The sequence below is a fragment of the Thunnus maccoyii genome, chromosome 23, assembly GCF_910596095.1.
Source record: "Thunnus maccoyii chromosome 23, fThuMac1.1, whole genome shotgun sequence".
Taxonomy (NCBI): Eukaryota; Metazoa; Chordata; class Actinopteri; order Scombriformes; family Scombridae; genus Thunnus; species Thunnus maccoyii.
Genome location: NC_056555.1, coordinates 23,848,922 through 23,865,251, shown reverse-complemented (window position 1 = coordinate 23,865,251; position 16,330 = coordinate 23,848,922). Strand labels below are relative to the sequence as shown.

The window sequence follows — 16,330 nt, the reverse complement described above, 5'->3', positions numbered from 1 at the left end:
TTTCCCTGTTGAGCTGCAGGTGGAAGTATAGTAACAAAAACAGGAACTTTGGCACTAAAAAGACTGTAACGTTGAAAGATATCTACTTGATTTGACTCATTTGGACGCTGAAGCTTCATATTAGCTTCAGATAAACTTTGAAATACATTTTTTCACAGAAGGAGGACTGTGGATTTTGTCCCCCATCACTTCCATTGTAAGGTCATTATGAAGGGATCTTCTAATGGTCAGTATGAACAGGAGGAATGATTACAGCAAGAAAAACAGCTTTAATGTTCACGTGTTGTTTTAAGACACAATTGAAAGCTTGTGAACCTGTCCTTTAAGGATGGCCATCAAGATCTTTACACACAATAAAAGATGGAAAGTACTTAAAAAGCAGGGAAATAATCATATTAAGATTAATAATTTTTTGTTTGTCTTAAAACTTCCCAATCAGTTTATTCTAAACAAAAAGATATATTTGTTTAATTTTTAAAGCTAAAGGTTTTGTCTTCTGAATATTTCACATATCGACATGATAACAAATGATTTGAACATTATAGAGCTGGGGTCCGTTTTACAAATGACTGTTACCTGCAAATTGTAGACACATTTATGAATAGTGCAGTCCTCTTGCCTGCTAATGCAGGGTCACAAGTACGTTGTTCCTTTTGATTAGTTAAATGGGTCAAAATTAACTCACATGTTCCCGACACACAGTGTGAACTTCTACAGAAATATTTACCAGAAGATTATTTCCACCAGTTGGTGACGTTGGGGATTTATACTGTCTGTATGATTCAAGTGCAAAGGAGGTTTCAATCCTGTTTTTAACTTTACATTGAGATCACACACTTTGTCTTTAACATATATTCTATTATTTACATAATTCATTATTTGTGGTTAAAGTTGGGATTAATGTCTTGTAGAAAAAATGTTTAAATTAATGATATGATGCGCTTTAAAAAAAAAAATCTTTAAAGATGAAAAAAATTAGGAGGAGCAAACAAAACTGGATCTAAGATATGCGATGCAGACATCACAGGTAAATATTAAATAAAAAACAAATGATTGAGGGTTGAACGTATATGAGAGACAGTTTTTATGGCATAGCAAGTCTCTGCCATACTACTCTGATACTAAAAGTGGCATTAAAACATACAAGTTTGGTGTTTGGATTGAGAATTTTCTGATATGAATGTGGCACTTTCCAAAAATCAAAAGCAGGTAAATGCTGTATAAATATCAGTCTTTAAATGGTAATTCCCTACTCCAAACAGCACAGATTTATTTATTTATACTTCTTTGAAGAGGGTCCAAAATATTTTACTGTATGCAGAGCCGGCTGTGACCAGTTTGGTGCCCTAGGCAAGAGTTTAGCTGGTGCCCCTTGTATCACAACCACTTCCACCATCAAAGTTCATACACTCACACAGACACTGCACAGCTTTGTGTCTCAGAGATTTTCTTTATTCTAGAAACAACTACTACAACAACGAAGAAGAAACAGAAACGGGATCCTCATTTAATTAGTCAGTCAAGGGCTTCAGTTAAATAGAATAAAAATGAACTAAATAGACTGGCTTTAAACAATGCTTTTAACTCAAAACAATATATAATATAAACAATGTCTTTATGTATTTATTTAATATTGTAGCTGATTTGGTGTAGTGGGTGGTTGAAATCGATGGTAATTAAAAGGTAAATTAATTACTATACTGTGATAGTCGTTTGATTTTTTTCCTGTTATAGTTTTGCTTTTATTTTGAAGGCTCAATGTCTTAGCCGGATATGCAGTGCCTTATTATTCTTTCTTAACTTAGTTACAGGAAGCGGAAACTTGGCCAGAAATCAGAGCGCGAGCTGACTGACTTCACTTACGTCCGCAGAGAGGATTTATATACGGTGCTCTGCGGAAAGTCGACATCAGTTTGTCTTCACCGTAGAAGTAACAAATCGAAAAAAATGAGCGGAAGAGGAAAAGGCGGTAAAGGACTCGGTAAAGGAGGCGCTAAGCGTCACCGTAAAGTCCTCCGTGATAACATCCAGGGAATCACCAAACCCGCCATCCGCCGTCTGGCTCGCCGCGGCGGCGTGAAGCGTATCTCCGGTCTGATCTACGAGGAGACCCGCGGTGTGCTGAAGGTGTTCCTGGAGAATGTGATCCGTGATGCCGTCACCTACACCGAGCACGCCAAGAGGAAGACCGTGACCGCCATGGACGTGGTTTACGCGCTGAAGAGGCAGGGCCGCACCCTGTACGGCTTCGGAGGTTAAACCTGATCCAGACCTGCTGAGACAAGAACACAAAGGCTCTTTTAAGAGCCGCCACTTCCTCTAAGAGACGATATCCGTGTTTTTACTGTAGTAACTTCACAATTTCATGTATGAAGAGGCTTGAATATAATGTGGCGTTGGATGCTGTTTACAATGTTAAACAATCTCACATGGCACATGACTTATTCCCTAGAGACCTGACTTTGAAGAATAAAGTAACTCAGTACTACTACTTTGATAAGTGACTCTCAGGAAGTAAACACTTGCACCCTTGTTAGACCAGATGACGTTGTACTAACTTATTCTAGATAACAGCCTGTTTCGTTCATCTTGGGAATAAAGAACCCCTTAAGGAATATTGGTTGTCTTTGTTTTGGCATTTGCCGTTTTACTTTTCAATTAATAACCTGCTAGTTAAACATTCTAGACAGATTCTGCAGTATTGGTTAATATTAACAGGAGAGCAGCTCTCTAAAGTAGATGTGTGGCTCTTAAAAGAGCCGTTGTGAGTATCAGCAGGTCTGGGGGAGTTTAAGCTCTCTCTCCGCGGATGCGGCGGGCCAGCTGGATGTCTTTGGGCATGATGGTGACCCTCTTGGCGTGGATGGCGCACAGGTTGGTGTCCTCGAACAGGCCAACCAGGTAAGCCTCGCTGGCCTCCTGCAGAGCCATGACAGCGGAGCTCTGGAAGCGCAGGTCGGTCTTGAAGTCCTGAGCGATCTCCCTCACCAGGCGCTGGAAGGGCAGCTTGCGGATCAGCAGCTCGGTGGACTTCTGGTAGCGGCGGATCTCTCTCAGAGCCACGGTACCGGGCCTGTAACGGTGGGGCTTCTTCACTCCGCCGGTGGCCGGGGCGCTCTTACGGGCGGCCTTGGTGGCCAGCTGCTTCCTGGGAGCTTTTCCTCCGGTGGATTTACGGGCGGTCTGCTTGGTTCTGGCCATCGCGACTTTACGTCAACTTTCTCCTCTAGAGAATCAGTTGTTTGCGGAGTTTCTGCTTTATATACGCGGCGCTGAGACGATGGCAACGCCTATTGGCCCTCTGTATGCACGTGACACAGCAGAACACCTATCAGAGGAAAGCATTAAAAATCAAAACCAACTACTAACCGCTGAGAGGAAGAGTATGATTATTAAACCTTTACTGACACAGAAACAACTCGTTTATTTCATCATTTATTGATCCATTTAAAACTTGTATCTGATGTTGTGTGGGACAAAGATTCATTGACATAAAAGAGATCTAATATATTTTTATGGGGAAAAATTATATGGACAAAAGATAATTATTTAAGTACTGCTTTTTCTCTCCTATTTCTTTCTTCTTTCATTTTGTTCTCATTATGGGTGTTTATGATTTATAAAATAAAAAATAATTTGAGGAAAAACTATTGCAAACTGATTTATATATTGTAAAACTTATACTGTAAAACTCATTTATAAAATAAACAAGATTTGGAATATCAATGGAAAGTTATATCAATATTACCTGGTTAGGGAACAATATTAACATGGATATATTTTAATCTACCAACTATTTAATAAGTGATGTTTTATAAAAAAAAGATAAATACATAGATAGAATCGATACGACACGTTTCAAGTTTCTAATCAGTCGGACATTTCACATACAAATAACTGCCAAACATATAAAAATATACATTTATTAGAAAAATAGAACAGCAATACTAAATGTCTTTAAATACTGAAGGGAATCCTGTAATATACAACTTTCACTCGTTTCCCGAGATGTCAACATTAAAAAAGGAGAAATTATTCAACACACAAATAAAACACGTTTGGAGGAAAAGTGCTCTTTTTGGATTTGGGTGGCTCTTAAAAGAGCCTTTTTTTTGGGAGTGAAACCTGCTTTGGAAAGTTTACTTCTTGGCTGGTTTCTTGGCTGCTGCCTTCTTCGCTTTGGGTTTCACCACCTTCTTGGCGGCTTTCTTGGGTGTCGCTGCCTTCTTCACCACCTTCTTTTTCGGGCTCTTTGTGACCTTTTTCACAGACTGTTTCTTGGCTGCTGCGGGTTTCTTGGCCTTCTTGGGAGTCGCTTTCACTGCTTTTGTCTTCTTAGCTGCGGGCTTCTTGGCGGCTGCTGCCTTCTTAGCAGCGGGTTTCTTCGCTGCGGGCTTCTTGGCCTTCACGGCGGGCTTCTTTGCTGCGGGCTTCTTAGGCTTCTCAGCGGCTTTGCTCGCCTTGAAAGATCCAGAAGCTCCGGTTCCTTTTGTCTGCACCACAGCTCCTTTCTCCACCAGGCTCTTCACGGCGCGCCTGATGTGGGCACTCTTATGCTCCACATCGTAGCCCTGAGCTGCCAGGGCCTTCTTCAGGGCGATGTATGAAATACCTTTGCGCTCCTTGGAGGCAGTGATCGCTTTCAGGACGAGCTCGCTGGCGCCGGGTCCGGACTTCTTGGTCGCCTTGGTGGCTTTTTTCTTCGGAGCCTTAGCCGGTGCGGCCGGGGCGGCGGGTGCTGCTGGGGCGACTTCTGCCATCGTCTCGTGTTGATCAGCGAATCTGAGTAGACTGTAAATAGACCGACACCAATGAGAGGCACTTAAACACATCATGAGAACCGCGGAGACTCAACCCGGCCTACTGCTCCTCAGAGCAACAGGAACACAGCCACACTTGTGTTTTCTCTCCACATATAAATGTGTAAAATAAACACTGGGAAACATTACTAACCTCTAAATTCAAACTGGGCTGATAGCGGGGAAGTGTCTCTTCATGTGTAAATCAAATAAAGCTTTGGAGAGTTTTGTATTTCGTCTGGGAAGCCTGTAAACCTCCGCCAACTACTTCCGTGTGAGGCAATGCTCCGGGACTTTTCCCAATAAATTCACTCCGAAATGCTTTAAAATACTTTGTAAGCCCAGTAAAACCAGTTAGTTAGTGAAAGGGGATGTTTGTTCAAAGACTAAAAGTAAAAACACTCCGTTCCTAACAATAATTTTGTATTAAACTGAGGTTAGTTTGGCGTCTGCAAGCACACTCGAGTCAGGACTCTACACCTATGACACACAGTCATTGTGTATATCATTTATTTTAGTCTGCGTTATAACTTCACATGTACTTAGAAAAACTGTCTGTCATTAAAATGAATGCACAAAAAATGAACATTTTACGTATTTATTTTTCATTTTGGATGATGTGATCTACTGAACACAAGCTTCTCCTGTGACCCAATAAGACATGTGTTAAGTTGTGGTGAATTACATTATTGAATAAAAAAAATGTAAATGTAATAAGTATATAAATCTGATAAGTGTCAGGGTACTGATTTATTGTTAAGTATGTAGTAGTATTATTCACGTAAAAAATATCTTGGAATGCAAATGTTTTCAGCTGATTTCCAAACTACAATTGGGTTTAAATTGTTTTTGGTTTAAAAGCAGCCTGGCTCATCGGTTTTATACATGATTATTGAAGGTAGACTTGAATATGTTTTTGAATATTTGGTTTTACATAGATCCAAAAACCTGACACAGGAAAGTTATCCAGTGTCTCTGAAAAGAAGTGAGCGCATCAACAATGTCTGTTATTTTGTTATCTTAACTTTTAGTTACATCAGTAACCTAAGTGGCTTTCTATGACTTGAGGAACGTATCAGGAGTTTGAGAATTAATATGTCAAGCTGAATCCAAGAAACTGGTTAATACTTTTATCTTAAATGAGTTGGCATACTGTCATTCTGTCTTTGCTTGATTACACAAACAACAAGGCTCAAACAGATTCAGTACAGAGCAGTTAGCTTTACATGGCACATGTAGGAGCTAATTATTCATTTGTTTGCTGTTTTATTAATAATTAGTATGTCTTCTGAGTGTTCTTTAATTAGACCTGATTTCAATGGTATTTCCTTGTGGTGATCATTTGTTTTGTTAAGCATATTTAGTTTGATTTGCTGGCATTTTGTTTTGTTTGGTGAGATTCAGGTGATACAGGTAGGTGGGCAGGTTTGGGACCAGCATGCACCTGGAGGGTCAATGGGACAGTCTATGGTTTTCAGGAGCCAGGATTTCTGTGTCCTATTGTTTGCTTGGTGACATTTGATGAATTAACCTAAAGAAAAACACAATACTTTGTTTGGACTATGAACTTATTTCCCTGCATACGTCACATCCTCATGATGCATCGATGGCCTTTGATTTTAAATTTGATTTGGATTATTGATAAATAGCAACTACAATATATGCAAAGCTGAAGCTACTGTAATTGATACTATATTACATTTTCTTTCTTTATTTTTTCCAATGCAATACAGAATCAACTTTAATATTTTAAGATTATTTCAATTATGTAATGGTTAAGTATATTTCTAACCTGCTCATTGACTACAGTCTGATATCAGCATGTCATCAGGTGGTGATTTTCCTCCTGTAGCCTACATGGAATAGTTAGTGTTCTCTAAAAGAAAATGCAGACTGAAATCTTTAGCAGTGCTTTCCAACACATTGGCTCGTGATCCCGCTTTAAAATGAATGAAGCGATATTTACTTGTGACTACTCATCGAGTATTGAAGTGTTCAGCATTTTATAGAAAACAAGAACAAAGTCAGAACAATCAAAAAATTTGGTTTAACAGAAAAATATACAGTAGTTTTTCTTTCTTCACCTATTAATGATCTTGGGACTGGACCCTCAGGCTGGGAACCATATTTATATATTTCTTTGGCTATAAGTAGTCACTTTGTGGGTCTTTTTGTCTGTCAGATAATGCAAGTTTATTGTTTATTGCATGTTTCTGTACATGTTAACTGTCACTTTAATGTAAAAACATTGACTTTACCTGTAAAAAAATACACCATAAATAAAAGTGCCTTGCCTTAAAGTATAGTCACTATATTATTACATGTTACATTTAATAATAATATGTAAATACTATATAATATAATAACGTCAGCTTAATAGCCTGTCCTTTAATCTGTCATATTTAATATGTTAATTTACAAGCCCTTAATGAGAGCAACAAAGGTAGAGCTGCGATGATTAGTTGATTAGTTGCCAACTATCAAATTAATCACCAACTATTTTGATAATCAATTCATTGATTAGTGTCATTCTTTAAGAATTCTTCTCTGATTCCAGCTTGTTAATGAAGTTAATGAAGAAGAGGAAATTCTTACGAAATATAATACAAGATTTAAAGCTGCAAGTGGCAATGAACGAACCCTCGCACCTCACGTGTGTCAGAGATAGCCTCAGCCGTGGTATCGCTACTGGAGGTCGGTTGACATGTCTCTGAATTTTCAGGATTATTGGACAATATATTCTTTTTTGTGTGCTGTATGTGAAGCTGGAGATGACATATTGGAAATTGCCTTTACATTTCATGAACTAGGTGTCATTTAGGCTTTACTTCCTGTTAGCCGTAGGCAATACTACATAAGTGAAATACTATTGCAGCAATACATTTACCAGAGGGCAACTGACATGGATGTTGAATATTGGACATTGCATGTAGGAGATACCTATCACTTCCTGTGTCCACTATGTGGCACCAGAGAACACTCACTAATTATATGTCATGTTGTATATCATTTGTAGACCACACCATGTAAATTTCATGTAAACTAGATGATGTTTGTCACATAAGCCTGACTTCCTCAGTCAGTAGGTGGTGCTATGACTCTGACTCAATGTTGACATGTAGATCTGTTCAGGCCTGGACTCAAGTATGAGAAATTTGGGGCAGATTGGACAATGTACATTTAAGTTACAACAATTTCCTGTTTCATTAAAAGCTTTGCAATTTAGCATCACAAAGGTCTTAAGATATCACCTATAAAATTTGAAGTTGCTTGGGTTAATTCTGTTTACAAAGCCTGTAAATGGCTGCACTTTGTGGAAAAATTGCACAATAAATACAAAAATGGCTGACTTCCTGTTGGACTTAGGGTATGTCTCCATGAGGCTTTATGTTTAAAGCCTGGTAAAGCCTGTTACATCCGCCAACCAAATTTTGTACATCTGTATTAAATTTAAAGTTGGGGGCTTTGACTTTGAAATTTTCTAGGGGGTGCCCACGAGCCATTTTGCCAAACCCAAACCCAAGACCCACATCAGATATCAAGTTACGCCACTTCTGATCCCTGTGCAAAGTTTAGTGAGTTTTCAAGCACCCCTAGCACCTCAAAAATGCTAAAAGTAATTAGGGGGCGCTATAGAGCCGACATGCCATGCCCAAGCCCAATTACGATATCAAATCGAAATACTTACCAGTTGGAACATGAGTGCAAAGTCTGTGAGTTTTTGTGCATCCTAAAGGCCTCAAATGTGTTTGTGAACTTAAAATTGACACACAAAATGGCTGACTTCCTGTCTGGAAAAAAAGTATGAAAAAATATGTATTGTGACCAAAATGATGAGAGCAATGATTCAACTGAATTTCATGAAGATCAAAGCAAGTTTAGTCCAACATGGCACTGCGTTTGGGGGCGCTATAGAGCCCGCTGGCCTGGCCCGGGCCCAGCCACCAGGACTTTTGCAGTTTTCGTCAGTTCTGACATGTGTGCCAATTTTTGTGACTTTTTGAGCATCCCAAGCCCCTCAAGAATGCAGTGGCTGGACTGTTGGGCCCCTGGCACTTTCATGCTCAGGCCCTAATAATCTGTACAAAAACAAGACGTTCCTCACACTTTCAGTGCGAGGGATGATTAGGGCCCTTGGCACTTTTGTGCTCCGGCCCTAACAACATTCAGTTGCCAGTTTATTAGGCATTTCTAGCTAAAAGTCAAAGCTATAATGATCTGATTTTGTTTGTTTTAGAGAGTTTGTCTGGTTTATATCAAATAGTTTAGACTGTTGTAATTAGACTGCATTAGTTTCAGCTTGGTGTACCTCACAAAACTGGCAACTCTGTGAAGTTAGAGCATAACAAATATAGCTGTTCTTTAATATATATTTAATTGTACATATTTACTTTCACTGCATTCAGGGCTTATTCATTATAACTATACTGTCAATGTGTCTTTTCACATTGACAGTGTGATTCAACTATATAACTCCCATTACTTTGAGAATTTAAATTTGTAATGTGTTTTTCCATGTATTTAAGTATCATAATAAGTCCTTTGAATTGTTTAGTTATATTACTCAAAGATTTTTGCTTGTTATTTAAGTGGCTTCTTTTCCCCCAAAGCCCCTTCCTGGGTGTCTGGTTATATCTTCCTCATTTGAGTAATTGGTTGCTTGGTCCGATTCATATTCTACAAAACGAAATATATCCATCTATCTGTGTCACACATGTCAGATTGTAATAACTATAATATAAGTATCATTGTATTAAGTATGAATTAAAAATAATAAACATAGGAAATAAAGGACAAACACTAACTGTGTCATAGGAGGTGCAAATGGCATCCACGTTGAGTGTGCTTGCAGATACCGAAATAACGTCAGTTTATTAAAAACATATTCACAGATGGGGACTTTTTTTACTTTGGTACTCGAAACAAACATGTCCTCTCACTATCTACATATTTTTAGTGGACTTCTGGTGTATTTCGAAGCATTTAGGACGGAAATAACAGAGAAAAGTCACCGCGCAGAGCCTCACTCCGCGGCAGATAGGAGAGGTTTAAACGCCTCCCAAATTAAATACAGAAAAGTTCAAATATTTACGGAGCTTCCACATGAAGAAGAACTTCATCGCTATCCGCTGGATTAAATTTTACACTTGATTGTTTCGTTTAAATGTGTATTTTATACATTTATATGTGGCGAGAAAACACAAGTGTGGCTGTGTTCCTGATGCTCTGGGAAGCAGCAGGCTGAGTTGAGTCTCCACGGTTCTCATGGTGTGTTTAAGTCCCTCTCGTTGCTGCCGGTCGATTATCAGTCTGATAAGACTAGTTGTGAGAAGATACTCGATACTACGATGGCAGAAGTTGCTCCCGCCGCTCCAGCAGCACCCGCCGCCCCGGCCGCACCGGCCAAGGCCCCGAAGAAGAAAGCCACCAAGACGACGAAGAAGTCCGGACCCGGCGCCAGCGAGCTCGTCCTGAAAGCGATCACTGCCTCCAAGGAGCGCAAAGGTATTTCATACATCGCCCTGAAGAAGGCCCTGGCAGCTCAGGGCTACGATGTGGAGCACAAGAGTGCTCACATCAGACGCGCCGTGAAGAGCCTGGTGGAGAAAGGAGCTGTGGTGCAGACAAAAGGAGCCGGAGCGTCCGGATCTTTCAAGGCGAGCAAAGCCGCTGAGAAGCCTAAGAAGCCCGCAGCAAAGAAGCCCGCCGTGAAGGCCAAGAAGCCCGCAGCGAAGAAACCCGCTGCTAAGAAGGCAGCAGCCGCCAAGAAGCCCGCAGCTAAGAAGACAAAAGCAGTGAAAGCGACTCCCAAGAAGGCCAAGAAACCCGCAGCAGCCAAGAAACAGTCTGTGAAAAAGGTCACAAAGAGCCCGAAAAAGAAGGTGGTGAAGAAGGCAGCGACACCCAAGAAAGCCGCCAAGAAGGTGGTGAAACCCAAAGCGAAGAAGGCAGCAGCAGCCAAGAAACCAGCCAAGAAGTAAACTTTCCAAAGCAGGTTTCACTCCGAAAAAAAGGCTCTTTTAAGAGCCACCCAAATCCAAAAAGAGCACTTTTCCTCCAAACGTGTTTTGTTTGTGTGTTGAATAATTTCTCCTTTTTTAATGTTGACATCTCGGGAAACGAGTGAAAGTTGTATATTACAGGATTCCCTTCAGTTTGTTAAAGACATTTAGTATTGCTGTTCTATTTTGCTAATAAATGTATATTTTTATATGTTTGGCAGTTAGTTGTATGTGACATGTTCAACAGTGTCTTTTACATAGTAGTTTTTATCTTAAACCAACAAGACAACAGTTAAATTGTGTATTATATTAAAGTATAACTATGAACATCCAGTTTTAAAGTAAGAAGCATATAACAGTGAGAGAAAAGCTCTTCAAGAAGCCAAAAACATCAGGAATAACAGGTGATTGTAATTATGGTTTCGTTATACTAATTGTGTAACTTGCTATAATGACTCACTGACATTTAATTATGATTTATTTACATGATTTGATTTCAAACTGGCATTAGTGATGACTTGAATAAGACTTAACATGTCACATGTTAGTCCCATGTTTCCTAAGTAAAATGATCAAGTATAATACTAGTTGCAAAGTAAACAAATCAAATTTACATTACATACAATGATATATATTTATCTGAATGTCATTTGGAAGTATTTTACCATTTTGTTAAAGGTCAAAATAGTCGCCCAACATCAATCCCAGTATCAATAAGTGGCTGCTCAGATCTGCTCAGTAATTTCAAATTTACAACAAATTCAGTATTAATTCATTCAGATTAATTCAGTCGAAGTTCAGTTACATTTGGTGAAATCAGTTTCACTTTTGGCATTTTAAGTTATTTAACATTGATGTGTATAATTAGTTGTTTTTTCTATATTTTATTTTACTCTAAAATGTATTTACTTTAATCTTGTCATTATCTTTTATATCCTTTATTAAAGGAATTTGTAACTGGGTTAAGAAAAGTTCTATACAAATAAAACTAGTATTATTAATCATACTTCAGTCAAGCTCACTTAATTAAGAATGAACTCTTTATATTCATTAAAATGTATCCTAAAAACATATTATTTTAGCATTACATTAAAATTTTATCATGAGCTTTTAGTTTTATCTTTTTATTATTATGTTAAGTCTTATTCTGTAAATCTCAGCTACTGCGAGGCGGAAGTGTCATGATTGCTATAGTAACGCTGATGTGGCCTTTTCTGATTGGACGACCACACAGCAGCTCTACTCGACCAATGAACGACGAGACGCTTTGTATATATATCAGACATAGTTTTGCAGGCGTTATCTTCGTTTCATTTTACGAGAGAAGTTAAATACAGAAGAATGTCTGGTCGTGGTAAGGGTGCCGGTAAGGTCAGAGCAAAGGCAAAGACCCGTTCCTCCCGGGCCGGGCTTCAGTTCCCGGTCGGCAGAGTCCACAGGCTGCTGAGGAAGGGCAACTATGCGGAGCGTGTGGGTGCCGGAGCCCCGGTGTACCTGGCGGCGGTGCTGGAGTACCTGACCGCTGAGATCCTGGAGCTGGCCGGAAACGCTGCCCGCGACAACAAGAAGACCAGGATCATCCCCCGTCACCTGCAGCTGGCTGTCCGCAACGACGAGGAGCTCAACAAGCTGCTGGGCGGAGTGACCATCGCTCAGGGCGGCGTGCTGCCCAACATCCAGGCTGTGCTGCTGCCCAAGAAGACCGAGAAACCCGCCAAGAAGTAAACACGGAACCGGCTCCTCAACAACACAACAACGGCTCTTTTAAGAGCCAACCACATTTACCTTAAAGAGTAACATCCAGTTTGGAGAACGAAACTCACAGGTGTTCATTTTCATAAAACATTAAGCTGTCTATTATCTTAATACCTGTAAAAAGATCTGCTGATTGAAATATGAAGCAGAGTATGTTGCATAATTTAAGTGTTATGTGGTGCAGACACATTATCACCCTGAAGTTACTGATGCAGAGTGAATCTGTCACCACTATAAACAGTAAAATCAGTTTGCAGTCTGAACATCCTTCACTCTGTGAGAAGCTTCATTTACAGCAAACACTGCAGCTCTGACATGTTTGAACAAAAGTTAACAAGCAGCTGTTCAGTTTTATCTGGAAGATTCATATTTTAGTGTCTTGTCATCACATTTGTTTTGTTGTTCATGTTCTGCTTCCTGATGACAAGCTGAGTCAACAACAAGCTGTCAGAATGTTTAATAAAAGAAGTGGCGTCAGCTTTGAGCTCCCTATAATTAATAATATAAATGCTTTAATGAAAGCAGAGTTAGGTATTTATGGATTATAGTTTTCCTGCTGCAACGCTGCCGTCTAAATGTTGTGCTGTACTCAACGTACACTCTGACCTTCTATCTACCCATGGACTGTATTTCTGTTATATCGGCTCAAACACTGTGTGACTGCTGTCAGCATCTTATAAACTGTGTGTGTGCGTCCCTGCATCCATCCAGCATCAAATCACAGCTGTTTTATTCCACAATGCACGACTCTGGTTTATGACCTCTTGTCCACGAGCGCTCACACTGATGACGGGCTGAACTGTGCAGAGATGAGTCTGCTCTGAAATAAATTAAACTTCTTTTATATGTGACTCTGTCGGCTTCATTGCTGTGTGAAAGTGAAAGTTTTCTGACTTTCAAACGAGGATGTTGAGGACAGGTAGGATGACAGAGTCACAGTGATCTGATGCAGCTTTATGTTTGTATTATAGATACAGTGGATTCACAAAGTGAAAACCTGTTTTTGTATATTTATTAAAAATCATTTAGAAAAGTATTCAAACCTTTTTTGCTGTGGCACATTACAGTCTGACTGCATCTCAGTCAATTAAGGTGATTTTTATTCTTCCTGACTGCAGCTGCCTCATCAACAAGACCCGAGACCCCGACGGACCTGGACTCTATCCCTCCCATAGACATCACACCTTATATTAACTCATTACCCAGCACAGCTAACACGGCACGTTACATTGATGCAAACATGTGTTATTATTAATTGCACACTGCTGTTCACACTATGAACATTTGCACATATTTTGTACATTTCATTCTCTTCAGTTTAAACTTTGAACTGGTAAAAACTCTTTTCACTCAGAATATATTTTACACATTTTATTGTAAATTTCTATTTTGCATATTTTGGCTGTTATTCACTGTAAGTGAAAACCTACTTGGCAATAAACCTGTTTGTGATTCTGATCATTTTATAGATATAAAGTGTCCCTGATTCATGTTCAGCTGGAGGCGCTAATGAGCCAAAAAAGTTAAATATCGACAGGAAACTCAAATCCAAAGAAGGAGAAAAGACCCGCCTCTGTCTTCAATTACGTCCTCATGTCGGACATATATTTTTGGGCATCAGGCTGGTGCAACATTTCAGATAAAGAAGCTTTATCATCGAAAATGAGTGGAAGAGGAAAAGGCGGCAAAGGACTCGGTAAAGGAGGCGCTAAGCGTCACCGTAAAGTCCTCCGTGATAACATCCAGGGAATCACCAAACCCGCCATCCGCCGTCTGGCTCGCCGCGGCGGCGTGAAGCGTATCTCCGGTCTGATCTACGAGGAGACCCGCGGTGTGCTGAAGGTGTTCCTGGAGAACGTGATCCGTGATGCCGTCACCTACACCGAGCACGCCAAGAGGAAGACCGTGACCGCCATGGACGTGGTTTACGCACTGAAGAGGCAGGGCCGCACCCTGTACGGCTTCGGAGGTTAAACCTGATCCAGACCTGCTGAGACAAGAACACAAAGGCTCTTTTAAGGGCCACACACTTACTCTAAAAGAGCTTTTTCCTTACAGGAAAGTTTTAACGTTTGGAATGAATTTATCTAAACCTTCATACAGTAAAATGATTTATTATAATAGAGAAATGTTTATTTCTTGTGATATGTTGCCCTCTGGTACAGATTTGTCAACATGAAAATAAATTACAAGTTACTGTTTCTAGTAATCACTGCAGAGCTGCACACGATGACAAAACACTGTCTGGAAACAATTAAAGAGGCCAAACTATGAAATTATTTCAGTGCTTCTGTGTATGTATTCAGGTCTCTACTAGCACACAAGCAGTGAAATATCACCCAGCCAGTCAGTTTGATGTGTGCTGGCATACTCTGCACTCATGAGATTCAACAAGCCATTCAGATTCGATGCCCCTTCTTACATCACATGGGGTAAAGCTAAACTAAACTAAGCTAAAGGTGAAAAATTCGTATTGCGGGACAAAGAGCCGCTGCTTGCTAACAGAGCACTGGCTGAAGAGTCTGGTGTCGCTGCTGCTGTTGTCTTCTGGAGGAACAAACACCTGATTCTGCTCTGATCCAGAGCAGTTTTACTGCCAAGAGGAGGTTATTTTTTAAACTTTTGCGATTGGGAAGTGGATTTTTTGAGGATGTTTAATCTCACTTCTCAACCTAGCCGGAGCTAACACCGGAACCACACACCACCTCCGCTGCTGTCATCAGTAATAAACGCCGGTGAGTTAACAAAGTTACACAGTATGTTTATATGTATAAACAATAACGTCGCTGCTGTATTTATGTCTTTAGTTATTTTTAGTGTGGATGGAGCAGATACAATGTTAGCATAGCTCTGATCCATCTGAACTTGTGGTCTTGCAGACAAACCGGACAAAGGATGAATTCAGACTTTTTACAAATCAATGTTTTTTTTTTTCCTTTTGATCCGTTTATTGCAATTAAGGATGAAAATACAGGATGAGAAGGCTGCAGCGCTTGATCTTTGTGGTATTTTAATCAAAGCATCTCCGATACATTTTATTTAGACTCCAGGGAACTGTGTTAACTTGTGGAAAAATATGGGTGTAATATGGCCTCTTTAAAGGCTGTTTAAAGATAAACTGATGCTTTAAAACAATCAATGTAGATGTTATCACTGCACAGTCTTTGTGTTTGGATGGATGATCTCACAATGTCCGTGTGGATTTGAAAGGTTTTTTTTTTTTAAGTGGTTGTAGGATAGTGAGTAGTAAACATGTTATCATCTGATCAAACAAGTCCTGTGTTTGTGGAAATAAATCGACAGCGTGTTCACCCTGAGATGAGGGAAACAGAGAGAGAGTTAACTTCAACTCTGGGTTTCTCTGTCTCCTCCATCTTACAGAGTTTCATTTCCTCGTTCATGCAGTCTGTATCAAAGCATTCATTAGCGGAGGTTCACTATCTGTCAGAATCTAAATCCTGGTTTGATATTAGTTTAGTTACTCAGGACTTTCTGAAGTTACCGCTTTTATGTGCATCAGTTGTTTCTTTGAACAGCGTGAATTCATCTTCAGCTCTGCGTCCTTCTGTCATAACTGTGTCTGTTTGTTAGAGCAGCGCCTGACCTGAAATCTCTATTGCACATAATGTGCATTTTATATATTTTATGATTCTTTTTATTTATCACTCATGCGCTTAACTAAGAGATGATTGAACTGACTCTGATCAGCTGTTCTGAGTTTTGCATCTCCAGGTTTTAGATGTCAGCCTGCATATACGGTGGACATTTGTTATG

At 39.8% G+C, this 16,330-nt stretch overlaps 6 protein-coding genes across 6 annotated transcripts; 4 read left to right on the top strand and 2 right to left on the bottom strand.

The window, feature by feature from the left end:
* The first annotated feature begins 1,505 nt into the window (after window positions 1-1,505).
* LOC121890766 (histone H4) lies at window positions 1,506-2,493 on the top strand. The gene has a single exon (XM_042403304.1). The coding sequence runs from the start codon at window positions 1,948-1,950 to the stop codon at window positions 2,257-2,259; it is 312 nt and encodes a 103-aa protein (XP_042259238.1). The 5' UTR covers window positions 1,506-1,947; the 3' UTR covers window positions 2,260-2,493.
* LOC121890764 (histone H4) lies at window positions 1,924-14,583 on the top strand. Its single transcript, XM_042403302.1, has 2 exons — window positions 1,924-1,947; window positions 14,219-14,583. The coding sequence occupies exon 2, from the start codon at window positions 14,219-14,221 to the stop codon at window positions 14,528-14,530; it is 312 nt and encodes a 103-aa protein (XP_042259236.1). The 5' UTR covers window positions 1,924-1,947; the 3' UTR covers window positions 14,531-14,583.
* LOC121890757 (histone H3) lies at window positions 2,743-3,243 on the bottom strand. The gene has a single exon (XM_042403294.1). It carries the CDS (start codon window positions 3,199-3,201, stop codon window positions 2,791-2,793), a length of 411 nt encoding a protein of 136 aa, XP_042259228.1. The 5' UTR covers window positions 3,202-3,243; the 3' UTR covers window positions 2,743-2,790.
* On the bottom strand, window positions 3,910-5,310 carry LOC121890751 (histone H1-like). The gene has a single exon (XM_042403289.1). The coding sequence runs from the start codon at window positions 4,833-4,835 to the stop codon at window positions 4,140-4,142; it is 696 nt and encodes a 231-aa protein (XP_042259223.1). The 5' UTR covers window positions 4,836-5,310; the 3' UTR covers window positions 3,910-4,139.
* On the top strand, window positions 9,764-11,010 carry LOC121890753 (histone H1-like). The gene has a single exon (XM_042403291.1). It carries the CDS (start codon window positions 10,148-10,150, stop codon window positions 10,778-10,780), a length of 633 nt encoding a protein of 210 aa, XP_042259225.1. The 5' UTR covers window positions 9,764-10,147; the 3' UTR covers window positions 10,781-11,010.
* On the top strand, window positions 12,121-12,576 carry LOC121890760 (histone H2A-like). Its single transcript, XM_042403298.1, has one exon. The coding sequence runs from the start codon at window positions 12,143-12,145 to the stop codon at window positions 12,524-12,526; it is 384 nt and encodes a 127-aa protein (XP_042259232.1). The 5' UTR covers window positions 12,121-12,142; the 3' UTR covers window positions 12,527-12,576.
* Window positions 14,584-16,330: the final 1,747 nt, after the last annotated feature.